Raw genomic sequence first — 25660 nt, forward strand, 5'->3', positions numbered from 1 at the left:
ATTTTATGAATTTTGGCAGAGACTGCCAAATATGTAGAACCATACATATTTGTGAAATTCAGTATGCTGTATGCCTGTATTATGAAATGGCATTATCATTTTTCTTAAATTAGTAGAGGGCAGGGCTCTCAGAAGCAATTATGGCCTGATAGAACAAATCTTAGTGAAAGTGAGTTGTGTTGCTAAACCTTTTAGATGGAAAATTCCTCACATACTTTTCATGTTACAGCAATGAAATCTGTATAATTTATTCCAATCAGCAGACATGCAATGTGAATACCAGAGAAAACAAGATCACAGTAATGTAAAGCTACAAACATATTGAAAGGAGTGCTTTAGCATCTTTTTGCTTACTGCAAATATTTTTTCTTGGAAATAGCATAAAGTGATCTTGTTAATGTCAGCTAAATGCTCTTTGAAGTCCTTGGAGGTGCTACCGATTTCCATAATAGGCAAAGTGATGAAGAAAGTGAAATCCAGTTTGATAGTAAGAGGGAGAAAGCTGAGATTCCTGAAAGCAAAAAAATTTTTCCTCACTCACGTGAGTGACGAAGCTACCAATGAGAATGTTCTCTGTTTCATTTTGGCTGAGATCTGTTTTGTCATGGAATTAACTTTACTCCATGGGCCAAAGTCAGAGGAGCCTGCTGGAAGTTACCTAGATGAAGGGATGCATTGGTTTCCTTGCTCAGAGGTACACCCCTGTGTCATGGGGGTTGTTGTGGAGGATAAACTTTGAGGACAGATGTAATATGTTTATAAGAACAAACTATCCTGGCAGAACATGTTAGCAGCCTTATAGCAGAGGCTGTCAGATATTTTAGTATCTTGTTAGCTTTCCTCTTCTGCCTGGTGGACTGTAATGCCTTCTGCTGTGCCATGGAGCAAACACCATTTTCTTCAGGTCTCAATTTTATAGCTGTAGAAAGGCCGTTATTATTGTAACACTGGATTTTTTTGACTTTGTTAACCTGGTAATGAAGCTTTTCATGCCATCTGTATTATGTCAGCAAAGTAATCTTCAGATTAGACAGCAGCTGGGCATGGTTTTTCCTGACAGATGGTATCCTGTCATCTCTTTAGCAGCTGTTTGGACATGGCTGCATGTCAACGCCACCATGATACAATCATTGTAGTGCTGTGAAGAAAGCCCAGTGTGACCCGTGAGGCACTTGGCATCACGCTGTTGGTGGCATATTTTGCAAGAACATTTTGAAGAAAGGGTATAGAAACAAGAAATCTGAGCACGTGTCACATATGTCCTTCCTTTGCACACTTCTGTGGGAAGCAGCAAATGTGTTCAAGCATTTTAACAGTAAGTCTTTTGCTGTTCACAAATCTAAATTTTGGATTTGGAAAGCTATATAGAGTTACTGTGAAACTATGCCAGTTTTTCCATACTGTTACATTGTTCTGGCTTGATTGCACTGATATTGAAGACATAGTCTTGCATATTTAGTATTTTATTAAAGGTCTAGGCCTCGTCAACCAGCAAATTTTAAAATCAGTGAGAGAGCATTGTATAAATGGTGGAAAGCTGCTCTGAGATCATACATTAATATTTTCTGTGACTTGATGTATGTGATCCCGGCAACTCTAACCAAGTCAGGATGAGGATACAGGCGTTAACAGAAGTCTGTGATCTGAAGAACACTAGGAACAGAATAATTTTCCATTTTGGAATTTAAATGTTTAACCTGGCTGGTATAATGGGATTCTTTACATTTTTAGACTCTTGTATTGTAAATTACAAGCCCTACCCATGTGTTTTACATCTGAAAGCACAGTATTCTTCACTGTGCTCTCATAGATGATAGTATCATTTTTTCTTTTTTTTTCCCCCCCACATACACGTCTTCCACTTAATCACGTTACGTGCTTTTTCTCTGCCTACAGTTGAAGTACTGAGTGTAACATTAACAGATGTGACACAGATTCCCATATGTCTTGGTGACTGACCCTACAGGAACCTTTGTTGGCAGTCTTTTTGAGTCGTGTGCATCTGTGTTTATATATACACACATACATGTATTGGCATCCAGTCCACTTTGGCCACTATATTAGAGTTCAAAGACTCTGCAGTGTGAGTGTTAATTTTGTCCAGATGTAAGTTGTTTTGGTCAAACCGAGTTGTACGTAGGACCTCACCACAGGAATCTCATTTCTGATGCCTCCTTCCTTGACCTTTTGTGTGCAGTTAATTAGTAAGTATTGTGGCCATCAGTGAGGATTGGCAGGTGATGATTAGATTCGCTCTTTCTATGAGGGGTATTATGCTTGATTTGACCACCAGGCAGCACAGCTTTGGTCAGTAATATGCACATCAGAGAAAAAAAAATCACATGGCCATTCAATCATTAAATATTCCTCAGTGTTGCATAAGTTTTCAGGAAGTTCAACACTCAAACATAGAATATATTCACAATGCAGTCAAGTCCACAGCAATAGACTTAGCTTCTTTGAGGAGTTTTGTCTTTTTTTGTTTCCTTTTTTTTTTTTTATTACACTGACCAATAGCACAAATATTCCCAAGATTATTGCAGGTTCTCTATGCTCAGTAGCTGTGGAGGCTTAACATGCTATTTCTGGTTGAATTCTTCCTTACAGAGGAGCAGTGAATAATAACAAATATAGTACTTCTCTGTCATCATTGTTTCCAAAGGATGGCTTAAAAAGGTTTTCAAGGACATGACAAAGGTGGTGGGTGGGCTTTCTTTTACTGAACTACAGCATTAAAAAAAAAACAAAAAAAACCCAAAAAAACCATTTTTCCAAGTATCCAGACCTCTGATTTTCTGAGGATTCTACTTTTATTTTGAGTGCAAATATTTGGTAATGGTTACAGATCATGCCAGTGAAATAGAAATCTGTGTCCATATGCCCAGGTTACACCGTTTAAAAGTTGTCTGCCCAAATCTGTGCTTTTTTATGATCTAATGCACTGTCAGCACATAAATGTACATTTTAGGCAGAATGCTGTGCAACCAGTGCACCTCTTAGAAATCCATGCAATACAAAACAACAAATGAAGAAAAATCTGAACGTCCACAACATTGGGCAGTTAAAATTGATCCACTGACATGGAAAACATTTTCCTGTTATCATGGGGTTTTTGTTTGGTTTTTGATTTTTTTATTCCATAAAATAAAAAGCTTCTCTAGCTTATTTGTAGCATACATGCTTTCTTAAGTATTTTGCCGGCTAATTAGTGTTCATCAGGAAGACTGATTGCTGTAATGCTTATTTTCAGCATTGGCAAACACATCTGAGAGTACTAGCCAAGATTTCCAAATCTTTATACCTGAGCCTCTTTATGATCCAGATCCGGATAGGTAGAGTATAAAATGAACTGTAACCCAGTATTACTGACAAGTTTCCAAGTATATATACTCAAAAGCCCCAGAGCTCTGCCTTTAATGTCAGAACATAGTTTTGTTAGATTTTAACTGCAAATATTGCACAATATATATTTTTCCACACTTACTAATTAACACATGTAACAGGCAGCTTGAGACCTCTCACTCCACCGAGGTTTTGCAAGGGCTCTGCCTCACACAAGAATCCTGCCAGCTCTCCAGGCTGTGGAGCTAATTGGAGCTGGATTGGCACCCAGGCACACCTAAGCTGCTGTTGATGGTTCAGGCTGTGACCAATTCAGCAGAGCCAGAATAAAGTCTCTTTGGCTTTGTGCTGTTGGAGGTGCTGTCCTGCTGTTAAAAGGGTGTCAGGTTGCTACAGTTTGAGGACTTAGATATAGAGTGTGAGTCCATATGCAGCTGTGTAAAATCTAATCCTCTGATTTTTGAGTTTGATCTGCCATCTGCATCGTTTGCCTTCAGTATTCACTTTTATTCTTACTCCCAGGTTTGAGTGTTGTTTGCTTGATGTTGTGGAACAGCCATTCCCTTTAGCCTGGAGCTGATTGTTGAGAAACGTGTTCATTCTATGTAGTGATATGTTCTTTTCTATGTGTTCATTTGCTATATGGTCTTCATTCTTCTATGGGATTTGGCCTAAGACAACTGAAATTATTTGGAATCCTTGGGACAGTATTACTGCATGCTGTTGTTTCATTACCCACTGCAACATAAATGATGGTTATTCTTTTTAAAATTGCTTTTTGAACATGACCCAAATTGGTAAATCTAGTAATCAAAATGGATTGTAAGAAGGTTGATAGCAATAACCTGATTTTTTTGAGAAATGGCCTGATTTCTTGCCTTCCACCATATTGCCTTATAGAATGTCCCAAAAATAAATTAATAATACCCATATGAATAGTTCACATCCTATTCTCCTTCTAAGTGAAATTCAAAAGAAAGGATACTAAGTTTCATGCTGAATCTGGTCAGTAAAAGGTACTTCAGTCCGGTCAATTAGCCCATTCCTACTCCAGACAAAAGTACACAGAAATTAACAAGTTCATTCCATTGTTTTCTCCCTGCATTTATAAGTGAGGACTAGAGCTTTTCCTGGATACCAGCTGGGGGGCTGTGTGTGTACCTGGAGGGAGAAGGAAATAATAATATTGAGACACAAAATGTTTATTTACTACTTGCAATAATACATTCATTTTATTATGTTAATATATTATTTTCTATCACTTTTTTTTGTAGTGTGAACACTTGCTTTATTAGTTTTACCATATTAACTAGTGGCCACGTAATTTTTGTTACTTGAATGCTTGCATTGTCTCATAGCTAGATTTGCTGTCAGGCAATTATTGGTATTCAGTCAACCTGGATGCATAAAGTTGTTGTGCTTAGAAAGAAGATTATTTTAAATGGCTTTAACAAATTAATTAAACCTGTTGCTATTTAGCCTGCAGGTCTAGCTGTATACCACTTAATCCTAGTATTAACAGATAGAAATTTATTGTGAGTCCATGAAGACCTATATATTTCTAACTAGTATTTATGATTTCCCTATGCAGTGTTGGACAACAAATGAAGTCTCTGTTAAACATTTGTGCTGGGAAACATTATCAAAAACGCCATTATTATGTGGCCTATTTTTACAGCTCAGTTGGTTTCACTGATGGGGACAACCTCAATAAAGTCAATGTTTAGTTTGCTGCTGATAAACATAAGAAGTTTGAAAGTCTACTTTTATTTCATCTGTAATCAGTCCTTTCTCAGACTTGCTTCGCCCTGGCTTTAGAGTGCCCTTGTTTGTATCATTTCATTGTCCACCTGACCTGTTGAGAACAATGTTTTCTAATGCATTTCTGGTTTATCTGCAAAGTTTTTCTATTGTGACTAGTATTATACTGGATAAATCCTGTGCTTTATACAGAAGACTGGATAATATGATCACCCTCACATCAATTCCTTCCATGTCATGGCTTTATTCTGCCACTGGAGCAATGTGTGTGCCTGTACCTGGCTGACTGTCCTGCTGCACTGGGAAAATGAGCTTGCAGATCAGAGAGAACCAGGGTATTGCTCCCCAGCAAAAGCTTAGGAGCAGTTTCTGAAAAACATGCTCCCTTGCAGAAGTCCTTGGCTTCATCCCCTGCCCTGAATGCCCTGCTCACCCTGTGCAAGTGCCCTGGTGTGGGTGATGTAAGTGTTCGCACGACCCTGCATGTGGAGCCTGGTGCACTCAGGAACAAAAACTTGGGAGGTCTCTAATGGGCTTGGACCAAGCCTTGTGTAAGACTCAGAGTTGCTTATTTACTGTGTCTTTGTCCAAAAACATGCTTCAGTTTGTGTCTATGGAAAGACTCAGAAAAATTAACTCTGAAAATTACAGAACTTCAGGAAATATCAAACCACTCCTCTTCCAAACAAATGAGATGCTACCACATTTCCCACGAGACTTCAGCTCTTTTTCTATCTGAGTCATAGAATAATAGTGGGAATCAACATTCACAATAAGATTTCAAGGAAGAAATTACCAAATTTCTTAGAATTTAAGTGTCCTCATTTCAGAGGAACAGAGAAAGTTCTATTGTTTCCTTTCACAGAGATTGAGCCTTCCTCCATTCTGTTCTTATTATAAGACAGAAATAATATCCTAGTTTCCATGATTTCTTTCTGATCTTTGCAGTACAAGTAACTTTGTTTTCTTAAATCTTCAAGTCCTCATTCTTTTAGCAGAAATGGTCTTGAATTAGATTTAGTTGTGCTTCTGCTCATTCCTGTCAGTGTAGGCCAATGTCTGGCAAAAACGACTGTATCTGTCTTGCTATTCAGATTGCTCTGAGCACTTCTCTTCCTCTGCCAAATGTATTTATTTGTTAAAAACATGATTTCTCCAAACTTTTGACTTTCACAACATTTCCCAAAGCAGTGGTATTTTCCTGAGTAATGGAAACTTGCACCTTGCTGTCATGATGTGAAAGAGGATGGCAGTTTTAACTGAAAACTTGCGTATCCTGCACCTTCTTTCTGAGCACACGGGGGCCATGGAACATTCTTCTTCACTCTCAGAGATTTCTTTGAAGCCCTTCTCTGCTATTGGACACGTCAGTGGCTGTTTCAAAAATTCGTCTACTTCTTGGGACAAAGCCCTTACGTTTGCACTTGGGACACTGACTTGCCAAGATATACATACATAGCCAAAATATATATTTTTTTAGGGAATTTTAGAACTTTTTTCTCTCCGGATGTGCATCTGGGTTTTCTTTTGCTTTTCTTATTCTCCCTGTTGTTTCTGTTTTCAGGGTGGTGATGAGTTTATTCATTGTAATAGCATTCTGATTCCATGACATAAATCCTCTGTTAATAGGAAACAGAAATAAAAAACAGCCTCATATACATCCAGTAAAGTGCACATTAAGTATAGCAAGGCTAACAAACGTTAAATAACACAAGTCAGAAAACCTAAGAGTTGTCAGTGGACTTCAGTATCAGTGACAAGGTGTGGAAATGACAAGCCTTTGCCTTTTCACATGCTGTACTTGGACGCTGTTGTGTGCTGAAAATTGCTAGACTGTATGCTTAATTTCTCTCCAGAATATCTGTCTTTGGGAAAGTTTTTAGTTTACATTTACAAGATAAAAGACACTTTTTTTTTTTACCTCCATCAAACTTTTAAACATTATTAGTAGTAGCTGTTAACCAAGTGAAACAATACTGTTAAAACACAAAGGAAGCAAGTTAAGGAGGTCAGAGAGACAGATGGGCTGAGTGATCTTAGCTCAGTTTTCTGTAATGTGGGAGGCTGGGAGTGAAGTCTATTAGCATGGGCTTTGTAAGAGCCAACTTACTTCTGACAGGTTTCCTGGGGATATGCAACCAACCTATCCTCCCAGGACAGTAAAATTTGAACATCCTTAGACTGAGTCTCATGAAATGTCTTGGTCACTACATAGAGTAATTTGGACTCAGAAATTAAAAACATGTTCAGATTGTGATTCCAGACATTGTTATTTTTAGTTAAGCCACAAACCATTAATGGCTGTTTAAAGTAGGAGGTTCTGCATTTTTCTCCTCAAGCATGTGCTGTTTACTTGCTACCCATGCAAGTGCACAGCCAGAGTACTTGGTCCCTCCAAGGACACTGAAGAGGCTTCAGAGGACAGAAAGGAAGAAGGAAAGAAAGGAAGAAAGGACAGAAAAGGAAGATGGAAGTTTTATTAGTTAAAGTTACAATTTGTCACTCTCATGTTACTAATGACTCGTATAAGAGATCTGCATGACATTGCAGTCTTTTAGAATACTTGCAAGAAAAAAAAATATAACCACTGACCTGTGAACCTAAAGTTTTAAAAAATATCCATGATCTTTATTCAAGGAGGTATACTTTCCACCTGTTTTGAGATCTCATGGAGAACTGACACCATTAGATGTGCCCTTATGCAGATCAAATAACCTGAGAATTATTTGTAAATTGGAGTCAGAGCCTTGTCTCTGTAGGCCCTGTTTCAACTCAGTAGTAAGTCAAGGCAGGTTCCTCCAGAAGGAGATACAGAGAATCTGGTCTACTCCCCTCACCAGTCTATCTCTAGATTTTCTCTCTCATAGAATAGAATCATAGAATCGGCTGGGTTGGAAGGGACCTCTGAGATCATCAAGTCCAACCCTTGATCCACTACTGCTGCAGTTCCCAGACCATGGCACTAAGTGCCACATCCAGTCTCTTTTTAAATATCTCCAGGGACGGAGAATTCACTTCTTCCCTGGGCAGCCCATTCCAATATCTGATCACCCTCTCCATAAAGAAATTCATTCTAATATCTAACCTAAACCTCCCCCAGCACAACTTGAGACCATGCCCTCTTGTCTTGCTGATAGTTGCCTGGGAAAAGAGACCAACCCCCACCTGGCTACACCCTCCTTTCAGGTAGTTGTAGAGAGTGATGAAGTCTCCCCTGAGCTTTCTCTTCTCCAGGCTGAACAGCACCAGTTCCCTCAGCCTCACCTCATAGGACTTGTGCTAGAGTCCCTTCACCAGCCTAGTTGCCCTCCTTTGGACCCGCTCCAGGACCTCAGTTTCCTTCCTGAACTGAGGGGCCCAGAACTGGACACAGGACTCAAGGTGTGGCCTCACCAGGGCTGAGTACAGGGGCAGAATCACTTCCTTGGACCTTGGACCTTGGACCTGCTGGCCATGCTGTTCCTGATACAGGCCAGGATGCCATAGTCCTTCTTGGCCACCTGGGCACACTGCTGGCTCATGTTCAGCTTCCTGTCAATCCAGACTCCCTGGTCCCTTTCTGTTTGCTTGCTCTCAGCCACTCTGTGCCCAGCCTGGAGCTCCCCATGGGGTTGTGGCCAAAGTGCAGGACCCGGCACTTGGCCGTGTTAAACCTCATCCCATTGGAATCAGCCCAACTCTCCAATCTGTCCAGGTCCCTCTGCAGAGCCCTCCTGCCTTCCAGTTGATCGACACTTCCCCCCAGCTTAGTGTCATCTGCAAATTTGCTGATGATGGACTCAATCCCCTCATCTAAATCATCTATAAAGATTGCATGGAACTTCTACAAACTGGGCTCCTAAATTCAGTATGTCAAACTAGACACTGGCAGTAGACTAGGACTTTCTGCCTGATCTGTGTATGGACAAACACACATTGTCTCTAGGGTTGGGCTTTACTGATGGAAAAGAAAGATCAGTGCAAGCCAAATCCCTACCCTCTGATAACCTGTAATTCTTAAAATGGACCTGCTGAGCCCCCTCTTGAGTCCTTATTTAGTCACTGAGTCAGAAAGGGTAATAGAGATAGTGGTTTTTGGAGGAATGCCCTTGCTTTTCCTCCTCCTTTACTGTTTGTAGGTCTGTTGTAACCTAATGGCAATCCAGACTGGGTCTGTGGTTAGTACTGCCATACAAAACATCTTTGACTTTCTACTGACCTGCCCTGTTTAATATTCAAAGGCAATAATCATTTCGTATCACTTTCCTCTGTGTTTCTTGCCTGTTTATTTGCTCCAGAAGATGATGCTTAGATTGCTTGTAATCCTAACAGCAGCAGAGGGTTTGGCTTTGGTTTGAGTTGTTAATGTGGCTGAGTGACTCAATACCACTGATAACATATTTATCCTGGACCTCCCAACAGAGTGAAGCAGACAGAAGGCAATCTGATGGAAGGTTTCCAATAAGAATATTTCTCTGACACTGTTCAAAATGCAAATTTAGAACCAAAACTATTTCAGCCAAAAGCATTGTTTAAAACTCCAAAAAAAGGAACAGGCGTTTGTATGAACCCCCTTCCAAATTATTTAAGCCACTGTAAAACTTTTTTTGCATTGATACAACAGTAAACTGAAATTATGTGACATGCTGTCCCTGCCCTCAGGCACAGAGGTTCAGAAGCTGTCTGTAGAGTTTAATCTAAATAGATAAAACAGACTAAAGTTAGAAAAATGAGAAAGAGAGAAATGAAATGATGCACCTACAGTTAGATAGCTGGTCAGTAGGAGAGCTCTAGTGAATTGAAAAGGCCCTTGTCATCAGAAATACGTGGTTTTTTCAGTAAGAAAAGTTTGGGTAATGCCAGCTTAAAGGTAAGGCTACTGTATTTCAGCAGCCACTCACTGCAATTTTAATGGGTGATGTGGAGATAATTGTTTTTACTTAATTTCTTTAGAAAAGAAGACAAATGTGAAGGAGCATTGTTGCTGGTGTCGTGAAAGGAAATCAGAAATAACATGTTCCTTATCACATATCCCTTCTTCTATACGCCCCCACAATAATTAAGTGTTTTTGCAGCTTGAAATATAGCAAAAGAAATGACATTCTGGGAATATTTTAGTGCTCTATTTCAGAATTGTAATATATATTTTTTTTATGTCTTCATATCTTAATAATGAGCAGCTATTTTATGCCTTTTCTATTTTTTTAACTTTTTTTTTTTCCCCATTATAGAGGCATTGTTCAATATACTCGCTCATTTCTGATTAGATTTTTTTTTCCCAAGGCCATTGACACAGTTTTCTTTGTTCAATTAAATCTACTCAAGTATCTCCTGAGTAACAGTATCATTACAGCAGAAAAAACAGTTCAAGCAAATTACAGTCTGTATTCATTTGTTAGGCATACATCCTCCCACTACCACTATTAATTAATATAATTGTTAGGTCTTAGCTTAATTAAAATAATACAAGAGATATAAATAAACTTGTCAGATTTTTAAAATACCAGACTAGAAGAACTAAATGCTGTCAGCTACTTGATGTAGATTTTTTGCAGTATATGAATAATTTCAGGGTCAAGGCACAGCCCAAAAATTATCGGGTTTTGCAACTGCATTTTGTAATCTTTAAAAAATGTTAACCAGTATTTATAAGTGCACTACAGTTTACACTTGGACCTGCACTACCAACCATCTCAATTGATGAGTACAAGCTCCTGCCAGCTAAAGGCTGTCCTTCGCCTCATTGGAGAAGTGGAGAAAGGAAAACAGAACTAAAGGAGAAAAACTATTGTATTAACTACATGGTCTACAGAGTGATCTTTGTGAACAGCATTTAAGTATCAGTAACATGCAGCATGATGGAACTTGCAACCATTTATTCAGTTGACGATTTTTTTGCGTCTGTGAAAAGCCACATTCTGATTGCTTCTATAAATAGTGCTTTCAGGACTTGTTTGTATTGGTTTAGTATGTGAAGAGTAGGGTGATGATGATCATTGGCACTCAATATTTGTAGTAATACCAGGAGTAGAGCTTGAGCTCCTCAACTTCTTGGTTGTTTCTCACTGTGAGCTCATAATTCAAAAACATTTGAAACTTTACTTGCAGACAACTGGTAATTTTTTACTGCATTTCTGATGGGAAGAGCTAAGAAGTAGTTCCTAATGCTTTAACCATATTTTATGCTAGTGGTTCTCTGGTGATTGTGTTGGTGGAACATTTGGAGCAATGCAGTGGAAATTCAGATCAGCAGACTACCGGTCAGTAATGATAAAACCAAGCATTATGTAAACTGCTGCAATTCTCAGGCTAACTATATTTCCATAGAAAGACTAGATTTGATAATTTCTGTAGCATAAATGAGAAAGACAGGTATCTCTAGACTGTGGAGCTGCCAGTGGATGATATTTAGGCTTTACAAGTTATTGCCACCAAAAATACATAAAAATACATTGAAATAATTTATTTTGCACTCAGTGTGTGTTTGATGCAAGTGACCGCTGCTTATAGGACCTTTCAGTGCTAGTAAACCACCCAGTTATCCAGAATTGGATGGTAAACAGAGCCAAAGAAGAGTAGTAGCTATGAGAGATCAGTTTAATGAAGTTAAAAGGTTAGAATTGCTTTACCTTTTTTTTTTTTTTTTTTTTTTTTTTTTTTTTTTTTTGTAACTGACAAACAGTTGAATTATACAGTGAACTGGTATGAAGGTGAAGCTATTTAAGGGAGCTAGTCAAAATATGTCATACATAATAGTAAAGCCTCATCAAATAAACACCAGGTAAAAGACTTAAACCTGTTAAAAATATTTTACATTGAAGCAAAGAGTTCAAAAGGTCACTGTTTGGCATTCCTCCTCATGAGCAAATCTAGTGAAGTTAAGAGGCCTTTAGTAAACAAATTCTGATTCAAAGCTATTTCGAACTGTCTCTATTTACTCTGTCAGAATCACATGGTCAAGATTTCCTTTCTACTACAATAGAAATAGCATTATCTATTTAATGGAGCTGAAACTGATTCTGCATTAAGTAGCATTACTGTATATGACACAGAAACAGTAAAGCATGTACACCTGTAAAATGGATTGATTTAAATGTATTATGCAATAAGTCCAAATGGTTACCACAAACATGTCTTAGAGTAATACTTCAAACATAAAAATGCCTTTCATTTGTTGTTGGTTTTTTCTTAGCAAAAATACATTAGTTGAACTTAATAGTAATTCTGAAAGACAGGTAAGTGTTGGTAAAAACATGTAACAGATGGATAAACTGACATAAATGGAGGGTGAGAGATTTGTTCAAGGTCAGAGAGCAAGTGCACAGCAGTTCTTACTTAGAGTTCCCTGTTCTAATGGTGAAACAAATCTCCTTTGTTCTGGGTTCTTGTACATTATGGTTTAAATGAGTAGGCACTTTATTTTGCCTTTACATCCAAAATTTGAGCAAAGGGCATAAACAAAGGGCACAATCTGTGGATTTTTCTTATAAACTTAGTGCAGTTTTTATTTTGTTTCAGGAGCAAGGACAAGATAAGAAGTTGACTGTGGTTGACTTCTGTCCCTGTGCTGAACTTTTGAGGTCCATGTAGTACTTTAGCACTGAACTTCTTGATACTTCTGCCTTTTACCTGGAAAGAACAATTTATCTTCCTTTTTCAATTTGTTGATATTCAGCACATCCAAATGAACTAATAGCTCAATCCTGCTAGAGCCTATGATTGTCTAAATATGGTACTGTGCTAATCATAAGATGCTTCATCACTCAAAGTTGACTTTAAACAAGTAGGTTTAATCTGATTTTTTTTTTATATATATCTGTGGACATACAAGAGGGGGAATTCTAACACTTTTTTTTTTCATTCCTTTTTTTTCATTCCAAATACTAGATGGTCATCCTGACGAATAAATATGGCATGTTTAGTTTAAACATGGAGTGAGTGACTGCAGAAGGTTTATTTATTTAAATGGATTCCCATTCAGATGAAATCTAAACAGAAAAGCATAAAAGTTATCTCTTGAATCCGAAGCAGAGTTTTGGCTGAGCTTATTAAGTCTGAAGAGTTTGGACTTAAACTCACTGGAAATAACTTCTCTAGCTATTTAATTTTCATTTCAAAGGCTTTTTTGTAGATTAAGAAGTGCAAACAAAACCCAACCCAGTCAAATAAATAGGAAACTATTACCTTCACTTTAAATATGTAACTCAGAGAGTTTATGTGACATCTTTTAAGTCAAAAAGCAAGTACCAGCAGAATAGGATTTAGTTGAGTGGACTCTAATCCACCAGGTTATGCTCAGCCCACTAAACATGACTTTTATTGTTCACTCAAATACCATCTCGTGATCACTTAAAGATTGATGGTAGCATGCAGCTCTGGAATGTGCTCCCAAATTCACTCTTTGTGTCAGTCTTCATGGTGTGAAAAAGAGTGAATTACAGTTACGTTCTGTGTGTTTAAGAAGCAAGCATGCTACCCACTCAACATTTCTCCCTGCAGGGCTTCAGCACAGCACTCCCGTTCCCACTGAGCCACATCTCAAAAATGAAAGTTAACAGTGACAGACCTGCTTCTTGCTTCCAAATCCATACAGAAAAAAATCAAGCATAAATCAAATTATGGTTAAGGCACACATGCTTGGAAGTATTTTAGTTTTGAAGTTGACATAAAAAAAAAAAATCCTGTCCTAATTAAGTTAATATTGAAAATACACATAAGAATCCTGAGTGCTCAGTAACACAAAAAGTGAATATTGATGATGAAATTAGTAATTTCTAGTTGCATCCAACCTTCGAAGTCCCCTGGGGGACATGGCCAAACCCTGTGCTCAGTGAAACAGGTTGTAACTTTTCAGTAATTAAAAAAAAAATAAAAATCTTACTATGCAGTTTGATGAAACTACATGGCTATTCCTCTGTTAGGAGTGAATACACTTAATGTACCAGAAAAATGTATAGCAAAAGGATGAACTTTGCTCATCTCACAAACCAACTTTGCTTGGATTCAGGAGGCACCCCAAATACCTGCCTCCAGAAAGCAGCTTGCTTCCTGTCAATGCAAAAGGTTGGGTGACCTCTTGAATGCAAAATCAAATTTAATCAGAGCGCAAATAAGTCTACAAAGGTTAACTTAGCCATACAGAAGAACAAAGAAATGCAGGAAAAGGAATGAAGAATATTGTGGAGAAGGTTTCTATTATTCAAATATTTCTATTCTAGAAGTAGAAATGTCAAGAGGAGATTTGGGTAAATACAGTTGTGAAAGAACAGTGGAACTGAGTGTGCCTGCCTCTTTTGGTAAAGTTTATTCTCTGCAATATAATGACCCTTCTGGCATCACGCTGGACTAGGGTTTCATTAAAGGTTCACTGAAGGGGGGATGCCATTTATTGACCTCCAGCTGCTTTGTTTTCCCGTGTAGTGGAGCGAGAATAAGTGTTTCTTTTATCCTTCCCAGATGTGACACAGATCTTGCCGAATTTCTCGACCTGGTAGAATGAGATGATTATTTGATGTATGTACACACAAGTGTATAAACACAAGATACATGCATATCATTGACTGACACACTGATACTGATAGAAAACAAGAAAACACACTAAACAAGGAAGCTGCAGTTTACCTAGTTGTATCTGGTACCCACCATCCCACATACCTGTTTCCTTATTTTTGCTATAAACAGCTTGGCTTCTTTTATGAGCATCCCTTTGTATTCAGAATTACTTGTGTCTAAAAACTACACCCTTTAATTCACTGGTCCACTGATATGAATTTATTAATGAAATAGTTCCAACTGTGACATTCTGCCCTCTAAGCCTTTTTCAGTTCACAGATGAGTAAATTTTACATCACTTGACTGAAGAATGATCAGAAGCTGAGCACTGGGGATTTAGCTTGATCTCCTTATGCTTGATATTTACCTGATAGCTAATCCTAATTTGATTAAAATTATAATAATAATGAAAATGTAACCAACCCTGCATATGCTAAGTTATATACCTTTTAATAGTGAGTAGGGGTGAGAAGTGACTGCCAAAGAAAGAACCAATTTGTTTTAAGGACATCTGTGGATCAAGTGGAACAGCTAAAATTACAGCTATGGTTGGTAACGTCATTAAAGGCAAGGTTTACTGCAGCAAGATCAGTAATGCCAATCCCAGATACACAGGGAATGGCTTAATCTCTGGGGAGGTTGCTCTTTGAAGGAGAGAAAGGAAAATAATAAAAAGGGTTACTCTTCCTCACCACAGTGAAGCAGGTTCTTACTTTATTACAGAAACCATAATGAAATATTTCAGTGGTTCATCTGTGGTTTCTCGATTAGATTTTATTAGCTCTGGCAACAAAAGTAATTCTGCAGCTTGGAGTGAAAAACAAAGACTGTTCATTTGAGTTGATATTAAGAGCTATTCAGTCAGAAAATCAGAGTCTACTGTCATACTTACATTATTTAAGAGGCTGATTATTTTGCAACATTTGATAGTTCTCTTCAATTGAGAGGCATGGTTGTTGTTACATGTATGAAAATGTATTAACACCTCAAAACTGAACATTTGGGGAGTAGCTTCCTCAGTCAGTTTTGCAAAGGTCAAATTATGTCTTCACTGACTGGCGGTTACCTCAGTAAACCTGCAAACTACACTTTTTCACTGAAAGAGACAGGTAAACTTGCAAAGAAAGACTGTCCCATCAGTAAACCAATCCACTTTTCACTCAACCTTATTTACACTCTCCTTGTCCTCTTTCTCCTTCCCTGGTATTCAAAAATGACATCTGTAGTAGTAGCTGACATCTACTGCCACATCCATTTATGGGTAGTAAGTAGTCAGATACTCATAGCTGAGCCTAAAATGGTTTTATTTCATCACAAAAAATACAGCCCAAATAAGATGAAAAACAAATGAGAAGTTCATTGAGTCCTTCTTCTTCCAGACGTCAACCCTGTTCCAGCAAATGGGATAAAGATGAATAAATTGGTAGAACAGCTCACAAGTCTCGTGTGATTGCCCAGTTCTCAGTTGGAGAACAGCTCTAGCTTCAGTTTTCATTCATTTTCAGACAGAAAATTACAAATATTCATTTTCTTCCATTTCTCATGTCTTTCTTTAAATTTGGATCAAAGAGTTCTGATATCTGTATACAGTCAGGGCTTCAGCTGGCCAGCTAGTCTGAAAGCTTTTTGGAACATTTCTCTGTATGACTGAGCATCGCAGGAGGAAGCGCAGCCGTTTCTCCAATGACGTGATTGCTGGACTGCTAGAAAAAAGAGCAAGAGAGAAAACACAAGAGATTACTATGAAAAGATATATTGCTCCCAGAAGAAGCAAAATAATGTGGAATTTATCTGACTTCTCCATGGGTGTGGCTTTTTTTCTTTCTCCTTCTCAAAAATAATGTCATACGTGGCAAACAAAACTTTCTCTCACTCCTGTGTCTGGAAAACAAAATCTCAAGTGCCAATGGCAAAGCCACTGTGTGCCCCCAGGTTAGTGAGAGAGGTTGAGCTTATACAGCTTTAGGTAATGTAGCAAGGGCTTACTCCATGTCAGAAAGATATAAAAAAGGGTAAACTTTGTATAACTGCACAGACTTTGACGTATGCAGCTTACAACTCTTGGAGAACAGTTTGCACACAGCAGAGCTTTAGAACACAAAATTTGTGTACACAAGAGATGAAGAAGACTGGCTCCCATCTGACATGGCTAACTCAGCTGCAGTAATCTTAAACCCAGTTGACCTGTCTTTGTGGCTTTCCAGACTTGCTAAAATTGTTTCTTTGGTTTTGGGACCAAAAATGAGAGCCTGGACAGGTTAGTAATGAGCAGAATTGAGCAAGGTAATATTTGAAAAATACAGTATCTTCTGAAAGTTCTGTAGGGTGAAGTATTTATGACATCTTCTGAAATAAAACACACAAATTGCAATTTTATAAAGGAATAAATTATAACTGCACAGTACTTATTAAAAAACAGAAAGCTGACTTTTCAATATTTTAATTGAAATACCTGTACAGAATTCAGAAGAGTTATTCCAGGTTTACAGTGAGGTGAGGGAAGCAATAATGGGAAAATCATGTCTAGAAGGTGTGCAGCCTAATGATTCTGGCCAGCTGGAGGGTGTGTGTGGTCTTGCATAATTCTCAGTGAAGGAATCTCAATACTGGAATATTTGGCAAGACTTGGAATAGCCACGCAACTGCAGTTTGGAAAGAGTTGACATATTTTCCCTCTTCATTTCAGAGTGGGGTTTTCTATTGTAAAATGTGGTATGATTTCATCATGACAATAGCTGTGAAAGTGAAAAAAGAAATCGACATTTTAATAGTATCTGTTCTTCAGAAAGTAAAGCTTTGATAAAAATTCAGTTAACTTTGTGAGGAACATTGGAGTGATGTATGTGCCACTGAGCCCTGTTAATACATTTTGCCCCACACAAGTGATTTTCTCTTGTCATTCTCTGGCCTTTGCTTAGAAAGCACATTCCTTCTGCATAAAATTGGAAATGGCCATACCTTAGTGAATATGCCCGTCCTTCTTCATTCTTCAAAGCAGAATATAAAAGATGAAAAATTTTCTGATAATTTTTGACAGGTTTAATTCAATAGCACTCCATTACAAGTGATTTCCTTGGCAGTACAAGTATTTAAAAGCTCCAAGATCAAAAGCTTATATATATTGTGATATTTTTTTAAATCTATGAATTACCAGGATTTTGAGACTTCTATGTATCTTGTGAAATGCAAAAAAGAGCTCATGTACTGACATATGTGAACACTCTGCTTAAGGTCAACCATTAACTGGTATGTCTTTTCCTATCAACACATGGTCCCCTTCACAAAGAGCTATTGAGTGTTTTACTGCTCCTGATGTGTATGCTCAAAGTGATAGATTGTTCTTCAGACATGTTAGGGCTACCTCTGGACCTGATTCTCCAATGACTTCACCTTAGTGCTATTATTTCAATTTATGAGAGACTACTGTCTCATGACAGTAATGTTTAAATTTCATTTTCAACTCGTTTTGTGAATATACCAACAAGCATTCAAAGCGTATATTTAAACAAGATCATATTTAGTTATCATTGAAATTTCTGTGTTACCCTAATTCCAAATACAGCAGTTAATTTTCCTTCAAGCAAATTATACAATTTAGCTCTGGGCAAAGAGGATTCCTGTTTCAGCTTGCAAACTCTGAACTCCCTTCCTCCCTATCCTTCAAGTCATCTTGTTAATTAGTTAGGCTGTAATTTTATGAGCATTTCTGAGTCTCACTTTTTTTTTTTTTTTTTTTTTTTTTTTTTTAACAACAGTGTGATTAAAAACCCCTTCAAACAGGTTGAAAAGGTAGCAACTGTGCACATCTGTGATTTCCAGTCCGTATAAACCTATTACCTCCTTATACCAAAAGCCAAATTTCATTCTAACGGTAATGAAAAAAATGCAAAGACTTCTCATGCGTGAAGAAGAGATAAAGAGATAAAGGTCAAAGGTCCACCTGAGCTTTTTGGGCCCCATGTGATTAAGGCACACAGGGGACTGACTAGTAGCACATCTGGCTACTCATGACTCTTTGGTCAAGTGACAGCATAACCATTCATAATCAGCTTCACTTGAGAGAGAGCTGGCTGAGGGTTGGGCTTCAGTTTGAACACTTCATGAGCAGGGCCAAAATGCCTTAACAGCTCTCTTATCTTAACCTCATAAGTTAAAGAAAAGGCCTATCAACAGTGCAAAGGTGACTCGAGCTGAAGATTTGAAAGGATATAGAGTTTCCTTGTTCTTTCTGTACATAAAATTAAAGAGTCACACTATATCCTAACATCTTTGGAAGCAATATTTTAAATACCATACTTTTTCCACACGTAACATATAAACTATCAAAATAATGCATTTATTTCTTCCATGTGTTTACATTTAAAAATCAGAGGTAAGACTTAAGAAAACTGTATTTGCAGTTATTGGATTCTTATCAAATTTGATGCCTTTTAACTAGCTCTTTCCCAGTCATTTCTACTAATAAGGTACAAAGCAGAGAAGGTAGACAACACAAAGTAGAAAGGAAAACATTTAAACTCAAATAAAACACTTTTCTTCTAGCTGAAGCATTTCTTGAAATAATTTTTATAACTTTGCATATATGTCTGATTCCAGTCATGTATTTTAAATATATAACCATTCCTTTGATTGCTTAGCAACAGTATGTATGGTCTCTCTAAATGTATATCTGCAGATTACTTTTTCATCTGTTCAAAAGTGCCCTGTGAGTTAAGAGTTGGTATTGCCTTTTGATGCCATACATAAGCAAAACTATCATTCTACTTAAATATTTACTTCTGGGAGAAGGGAGAGTGGGGAAAGACTAGGGGAAAAAATAGGGAAGAAAAAAAGAAAATTGTTTTCATTCTAGTTCCTAGATGGTGAGATTTTACATTGCAGTTTCACATTTAGCATGGGCTGGCATATTTGCTGGCATAGACTAAAGGTTTAATGAGGCTTAAGAGACTCTTATAGCCTTCTTAACTAGACACTGATGTTGGCAAGCCCACTGATATATGTACATGAGGCCTGTCATTTGTGCACCACATACCCCATGAGAGAATAAAAGAAAACATCATTGCATTGCTGAGTTCCCAATCACTAAGGCTACATAAAATCCATTCCATGTTGGGTGGCAGAGGTTCCCTGATGAGATGTAGCCCATCTTTCTGGCAAGCTATTTCCTCTTCATTGTGGTTCTTTGTGTGAAACTGCACTTCACTCCCAGATTTTTGTGATGAACATACACCAAATCTCTGCTTCTACTCTGAACTTCCACATGCACAGCCTCTGAGACTGAATCTTTATGCTAGCAGGAAGGAGAAGGAAAGCCTGTTTCTTGTATTGTACCACAGGGGGTCCTAAATTAAAAGCTTGACAGAACATCCTAGATATGCTCAAAGGAGCCAATTCCAAGCTTTTAAGCCAAGGATGGTGTAATGTAGAGGTGACTGATTGTACTCTTTCACATATTATAGTTTATCCACATCTTTTCTGTGGATAAACTCAGCACTTTGACCTTGAGCTCGGAATGCATGGCTGCTGTTTACCAAACTCTGCAATATAATTTCTTGCTTACATTGAACTTTTCAGTAACAGGTGGGCCTGCAAATAGGAAATAATCTTATTTTGGGAAGGTTCTGCGAAAATTTGTTTTAATTTCAGTTACATATGCATCAAACATCCATATTATCATAACATGTCTACCAAGGGAGAAATTTATATCAGTGTCTTATCCTACATATTAGGGATTATTACACCCCTTACATTAGGAAATACAGGCTGTATTTTCAGTATTGTGAGGCCAGTGAAATTGAATTAAGAAGTGATGAAAGGTTGATGTTGAGTAATTTAATAAGATATTCTTTAGAGAACATGGTAAGTGGATCTGGCTCATACACCTGTATGGAGGTTGGACAATTTGGGTATAACAGGCTGAATTTGTCATCAGAGGAAAAGTCTCCAACTTCCTGGATTTCCAGATTCTAAAAGATGCAATTTGTTTTGTTCTGGCTAGAGTTTTGAGTGTAACAAGAGACTTTGTGATGCTAATTATGGATACTACACAAACATTTTGTTGTTTCTCCCATGAGAATGTAAGTGCAAAAAAAAAAACTAAATAAAAAAAGTAAAAAGGTTGCATTAACTTTTGTGGTGGATTAGTATGATAATTGAAGAGTGTGTGTTAAACTGCCTGATTGTCAGTAAGCTTTAGTCTGTATACAGATAAAACTCCGTATCATCAGGATTTGCAAAATGTGCAGTTCAAAAATAGTAATAGTTCTGGAGAGAAAGTTCACTGAGATATTGGTTTTTATCAAAAGGACCAAGAGCTATATATCCTGCCCCTGAAGATCAGATTTCCAACAAAGGAATCAAGTTGGCATTGGCTCTTTCATCAAGGAATGTCAAAACTGAATTCATAAAAGATTATTCTTTTATCATTAAAGATGAGAGTTATTTTCATATGGAATATATTACTTTTAGTTTTTATTTCCAAACTATTATTATTAATGGAGAGCTGTCCAAAACATCATACTCCGTACAGGGTTTACTGCCTTGAATTTTTGGTCAAACTCCCTAAGCATGGAATATAATTTATGTTGAGCTTCAGTAAATGTTGCATCAATTTTTACAAAATCTTTTGGAGATGAAAAGCATCTTTCATGCCACTGCTTCTTCCAAGTAACAGCATTCAGATAGTAAATCTTTAAAATAATCAAATTTTCTTGGGTGATTGTGTGGTAAATTTTATTGAATGAAGAGGAAATTTGATTAATTATAAATCCTTTCCTTGTAGTCCTTAGAGGCTAATAAACTGTAAGCTTCAGCACTGAAAGGAACAAAGCTAATAAATCTGTATGAGAGGATTTGTTTCAGGATTTTCCTTCCCTATTACAAATGGCGTTGAGTTTCCATAGTCTAATGACATGTCAAAAGGTATACTCTTCATTGGCAGCTTGGTGGAGACAGATTACACTTCAGGTGCCTTAGGAATTATACACTATTGCACCATTTCAGTACTATAATGGCTTTTAATATATGAAAGTTGTGGGAATCAACTGTCTCTATTTTTGTTTCTTGCTTAGAAACACTCATCATGATCTTGATCTGGATCAACTTTTATGTCAACCATGGTTCATTAATTGTCAATACTTGTCAGTAACTGGAGCAAGGAGGAGGAGGAACATTATCTTGTGCAATCACTGTACTCACAGATGCCCAGTGCTGTGCAGGAAACTGCTGCCTCCCCCAGTTCATGAGTGCTTTCCTAGGATATCAAATATACAGCTATGGGAAACCTAAGTTTCACCTGACAGCTGCCAATTATTACAGTAAAGTTAATAAGGCCACCAGGACAAGGGATGAGTGCTGGCTTCTCAGGCTTGCTATGAAAGGTCAGAGAATCTTGGAGGGAGCAAAGGAACTGCATCTTAATGGCACTGTGCTAGTGAGTCCCTCAGGTGCCTTTGAAAATCCCAGATAAAAGCTTATAGGGAAGATTTTATTCTTTTAATAAAGTAAACAAACTGATTTTTCAAGCACTGAAGAATGTCTTCTGAAAATTATGTGCTCAGTTCTCATATATATTTAATGAGGATTTTTTCAGTTTAAGCTTTCATGTGCAGACCCTAAATCTTGATTGTATGTTTATCTTTTACAGAGAGACATATGAAATAGAAGTAGTATTTTCAATTTTTTTAAGTAGCATTAGAAATACATGAATGTAGGCAACCTTTAGTTCTTGAAAGCTGCCACACATGTAAGTGAATCAAACCATGTTATCTTTCAGTAATTTAAGATATGCTTCATCTTCCATTCAAAGTATTTAACAAACAAGATTAAATTTAAGGGGACTTCTCTATCATATTTTCAACGCAAATTATACTTTTTAAAATGTTCTTTCAGTCTTTAGTTTTCTGGTATATGGGTGTGTAAGTTCCAAGACTTCAGTGTTTGCCTGCATGTGAGCTACAGTTTGTCAAAAATTGCTCTCCAAGTAATTTTCAAAGAAAAAATTATGCTTCCAGAGAAATATGCATACTTCAGGCACACCTTTTTTTGTTGTTTGGGTTTTTTTTTGTTTTCAACAGAACCCCCACCTAGAAATATTTTTCTTTTGAGAGTTTTATTTTCCAAAATATCATTAGCCCATGTTAATCTAGTATTCTAAAAATCATAGATGACTAGTTTTGGATAAGAAAACACTGTTTTCTCTACGGAACTAATGAGCAAAACCTGCTGTTAGCAAAAACTAGGATTAAGCAACAGTGGCAAGCCATATTGTCCCAGGCAATTTGCAAGGGGGATATGGGCTCTTAGATTTATGAAACATTATAACAGGGTTTCCCATATGTACCGTGTATTTGCCACCTTTTTATATTCACAGAGAACACAATCTAATAATAATGCACATGTGGTAGGAAATCATAATTATATGTTAAATATTTGAGAAAATTAGTATTAAAATTTTATTCTTCCATTCTTGGCTCTTGAGAAATACCCTTTCTGTTATTACTGAAAAGAAAAATCATCCGAATGGGAGCCAAAACATACTGGCCAAGCAAAGACAGGAAGGCTAAGCTTTCTCAAGGGTAGCAAGTAATACTTATATTGCAGATACTTGTGCTATTCCTGTAACAGGCCTGATCCTGCACCGCTGAGATCAAAGGATGTTTTTCACTTCACTTCACTGAAGAAAGTTTTATGTGGAAAAAGAGAGCTAGTTCTATGGTTTCAATAGTTTGGTCCAAAGCCCATAAACAAACAACTGAATAAATGGACACATTTAAGCTTGACTGAACACATTTTATTTTTTTTAAGTAAGCTGTACATAGTGATGAAGAGCTAAAGGAAAATCCTGACCCTGTAAATGATAAAAATCTATTAATTAGTGAAGCCCCCTGAAAGGAAGGGGGAAAAAAAAAGTAAAAAAAAAAATAAATATTTCTGATGTGATTTTCATTGATCTTGTGGATTTTTTGCTGTCATAAATTTCAAAATGTATTGAACACATTAAATTAACATATGATCTTCCTTAAAAGACAAAGCTTTAAATAATCGTATCCATTAAAATCAGAACAATTAGATGAATGAAAAGCAATGCCTGATTTTTATGGAGTCTAGCTACTTAATGTACAAAAATATTATATTCAAGCTGAGAAAGGAAAATTTGTTTTAGCTCAATCATTGTATTGCTACCAAGCATCTGCTGAGGGTTTTTCTTTTCTTATTGACCCCACTTGTGTTCACAGATGCCTTTATTTAGAAATAAATGCAGTTGTGAAGTGAAGTAGGTAACTGAGGCACTTTACTAATTTGTCTTTCCTGTTTCAGAGCTGCAAGAAACTAAGACCTCTGAATATCACAGAATATCCCACAGTCCCCTGGATTACAGGATATTGTTAATGGATGAAGATCAGGATCGGATCTATGTGGGCAGCAAAGATCATATTCTGTCTTTGAATATTAATAATATAAGCCAGGACCCTCTCAGTGTAAGTTCAGTATTTATTTTGAGAATCCAAATTTGTTTTACTCTATGTCTATGAGAAAAAAAAAAAATGTGTATTTCATTATTTTGCAGCAGGCAAAATTCCAGGCCTGCACATTATTGAACTGGTCATCCTTGTGTTTTTTGTAATGCAAGAGGAACGAGCCATAAGCTATTAGATTTCCTCAAACACTGTTTAAAACCTGACCCATTTACTCATTTTGAACTGGAATTCAGCATGACTTGGCATAATAAGGAAAATTAGTATGGATTGATGGTTTCCACTCCTCTCTAAATCTGGAGATCATTGAGAGATACTTTTTTTAGAAGAAGGCTGTAACAAGAACTATATACATGCAATAATTTTCAGGTCATAAGGAAAAAAAAACCAGGGACAGAGTTGCTTTTGAACTTTGACTATATTTATATTTTTGTTTTGTACTCTGAAGCCTCATCACTGGACTATTTTCCAATCTTTGTTATGTCTGTGTCAGACCTTTCACTTGGGTGATCAGGAAACCTCCTGTTTGGAGTTTTTTGAACACCATGGCCTTGATGCCACCTCTTTTCTGGCCCTTACCAAGATGCCATTTTCTAAGGACTATCAGTGTCTCACCTCCCCAAGCTCTACAAGGCATCCTGCATATGAAAAGAAAGAAATTATCAAATGTTTAAACCACTTTCACAGATTCCTCTTGTTTCCAGAGCCAGTTCAAGTCCAGCTTCTTTGGTTTTGAAACAGGAGAAGTACCTGTGTGCCCAGAAGCCTGAGTGTTCAGATACTACTCCTCTGCAGACTTTGCCTTGCCTATCTTTAGATTATCACAGCTACAACACTAACTTGGAATGAAAGAATAAAAAATAATAATAATAAAAAAGTCTTGTTCTGCCAAATTGATCCAATCCTTTAATCTATGGGCTTTATTATGTACATCAGAGAAGTTAAATGCCTTCCTGAAGAGGCAAAGCTTTTAATGTGTCAAGGGAGAGAGGGGCCCTGCTGGAGAGTGATTAAGAGGAGTTAAAGTGGGCTTTGCTCTGAATCACCCTCCAGACGTGCCTGGCTACCTGGATTGATGTGCAGGGAGGCCAGGAGGCTGACTCTGACTTACACATTTAAATTAAATGCCTCTCACATGATGGTGTGAACTCACACTTCCTCCTCCTTACGGTACAGAGCTCTTCAGCTGGCATGGGGTTGCCTCCTCTGATCTGAAACAGACTGTGTGACCTCTTTGCAGTGGTCTGACCACCCTGGTCTAGGAGCTGCTGAGCTCCTGAGTAGCAGCGCTTCGGCCTCCCCTCAGCAGGTTGATTTCTATTCTGGGCAGAGCTGGGTTAGATATGTAGGGCTCTGTTTTATGAAATGTGTTCTGCAACTGTACAAAGTTGTGAGACATTTCAACCGTTGATTTAGGCCTGGATAAGTAAGAATAATTAAAAAATAATAGTTAAGAGAAATAAAAATAACCTGAAATTTTCTGACGGCAAATGTGATCACTCAGCATTAGGCTCAGAATTAGTCTCTGCAATTCCACATGCACTTTTGTT

The 25660-nt window shown here is 37.4% G+C and overlaps 1 protein-coding gene across 2 annotated transcripts in view; it reads left to right on the forward strand.

Annotated features, from left to right (window-relative positions):
- SEMA3C (semaphorin 3C) overlaps positions 1-25660 on the forward strand; it is a 113508-nt gene that overhangs the window by 39637 nt on the left and 48211 nt on the right. For both annotated transcript variants that reach the window (XM_030456641.1, XM_008493022.2), the window contains exon 3: positions 23953-24113. In XM_030456641.1, the coding sequence (XP_030312501.1) occupies positions 23953-24113 (161 nt within the window). The remainder of the gene's footprint in view (positions 1-23952; positions 24114-25660) is intronic.

Source organism: Calypte anna, chromosome 1 (genome assembly GCF_003957555.1).
Source record: "Calypte anna isolate BGI_N300 chromosome 1, bCalAnn1_v1.p, whole genome shotgun sequence".
Classification (NCBI taxonomy): domain Eukaryota; kingdom Metazoa; phylum Chordata; class Aves; order Apodiformes; family Trochilidae; genus Calypte; species Calypte anna.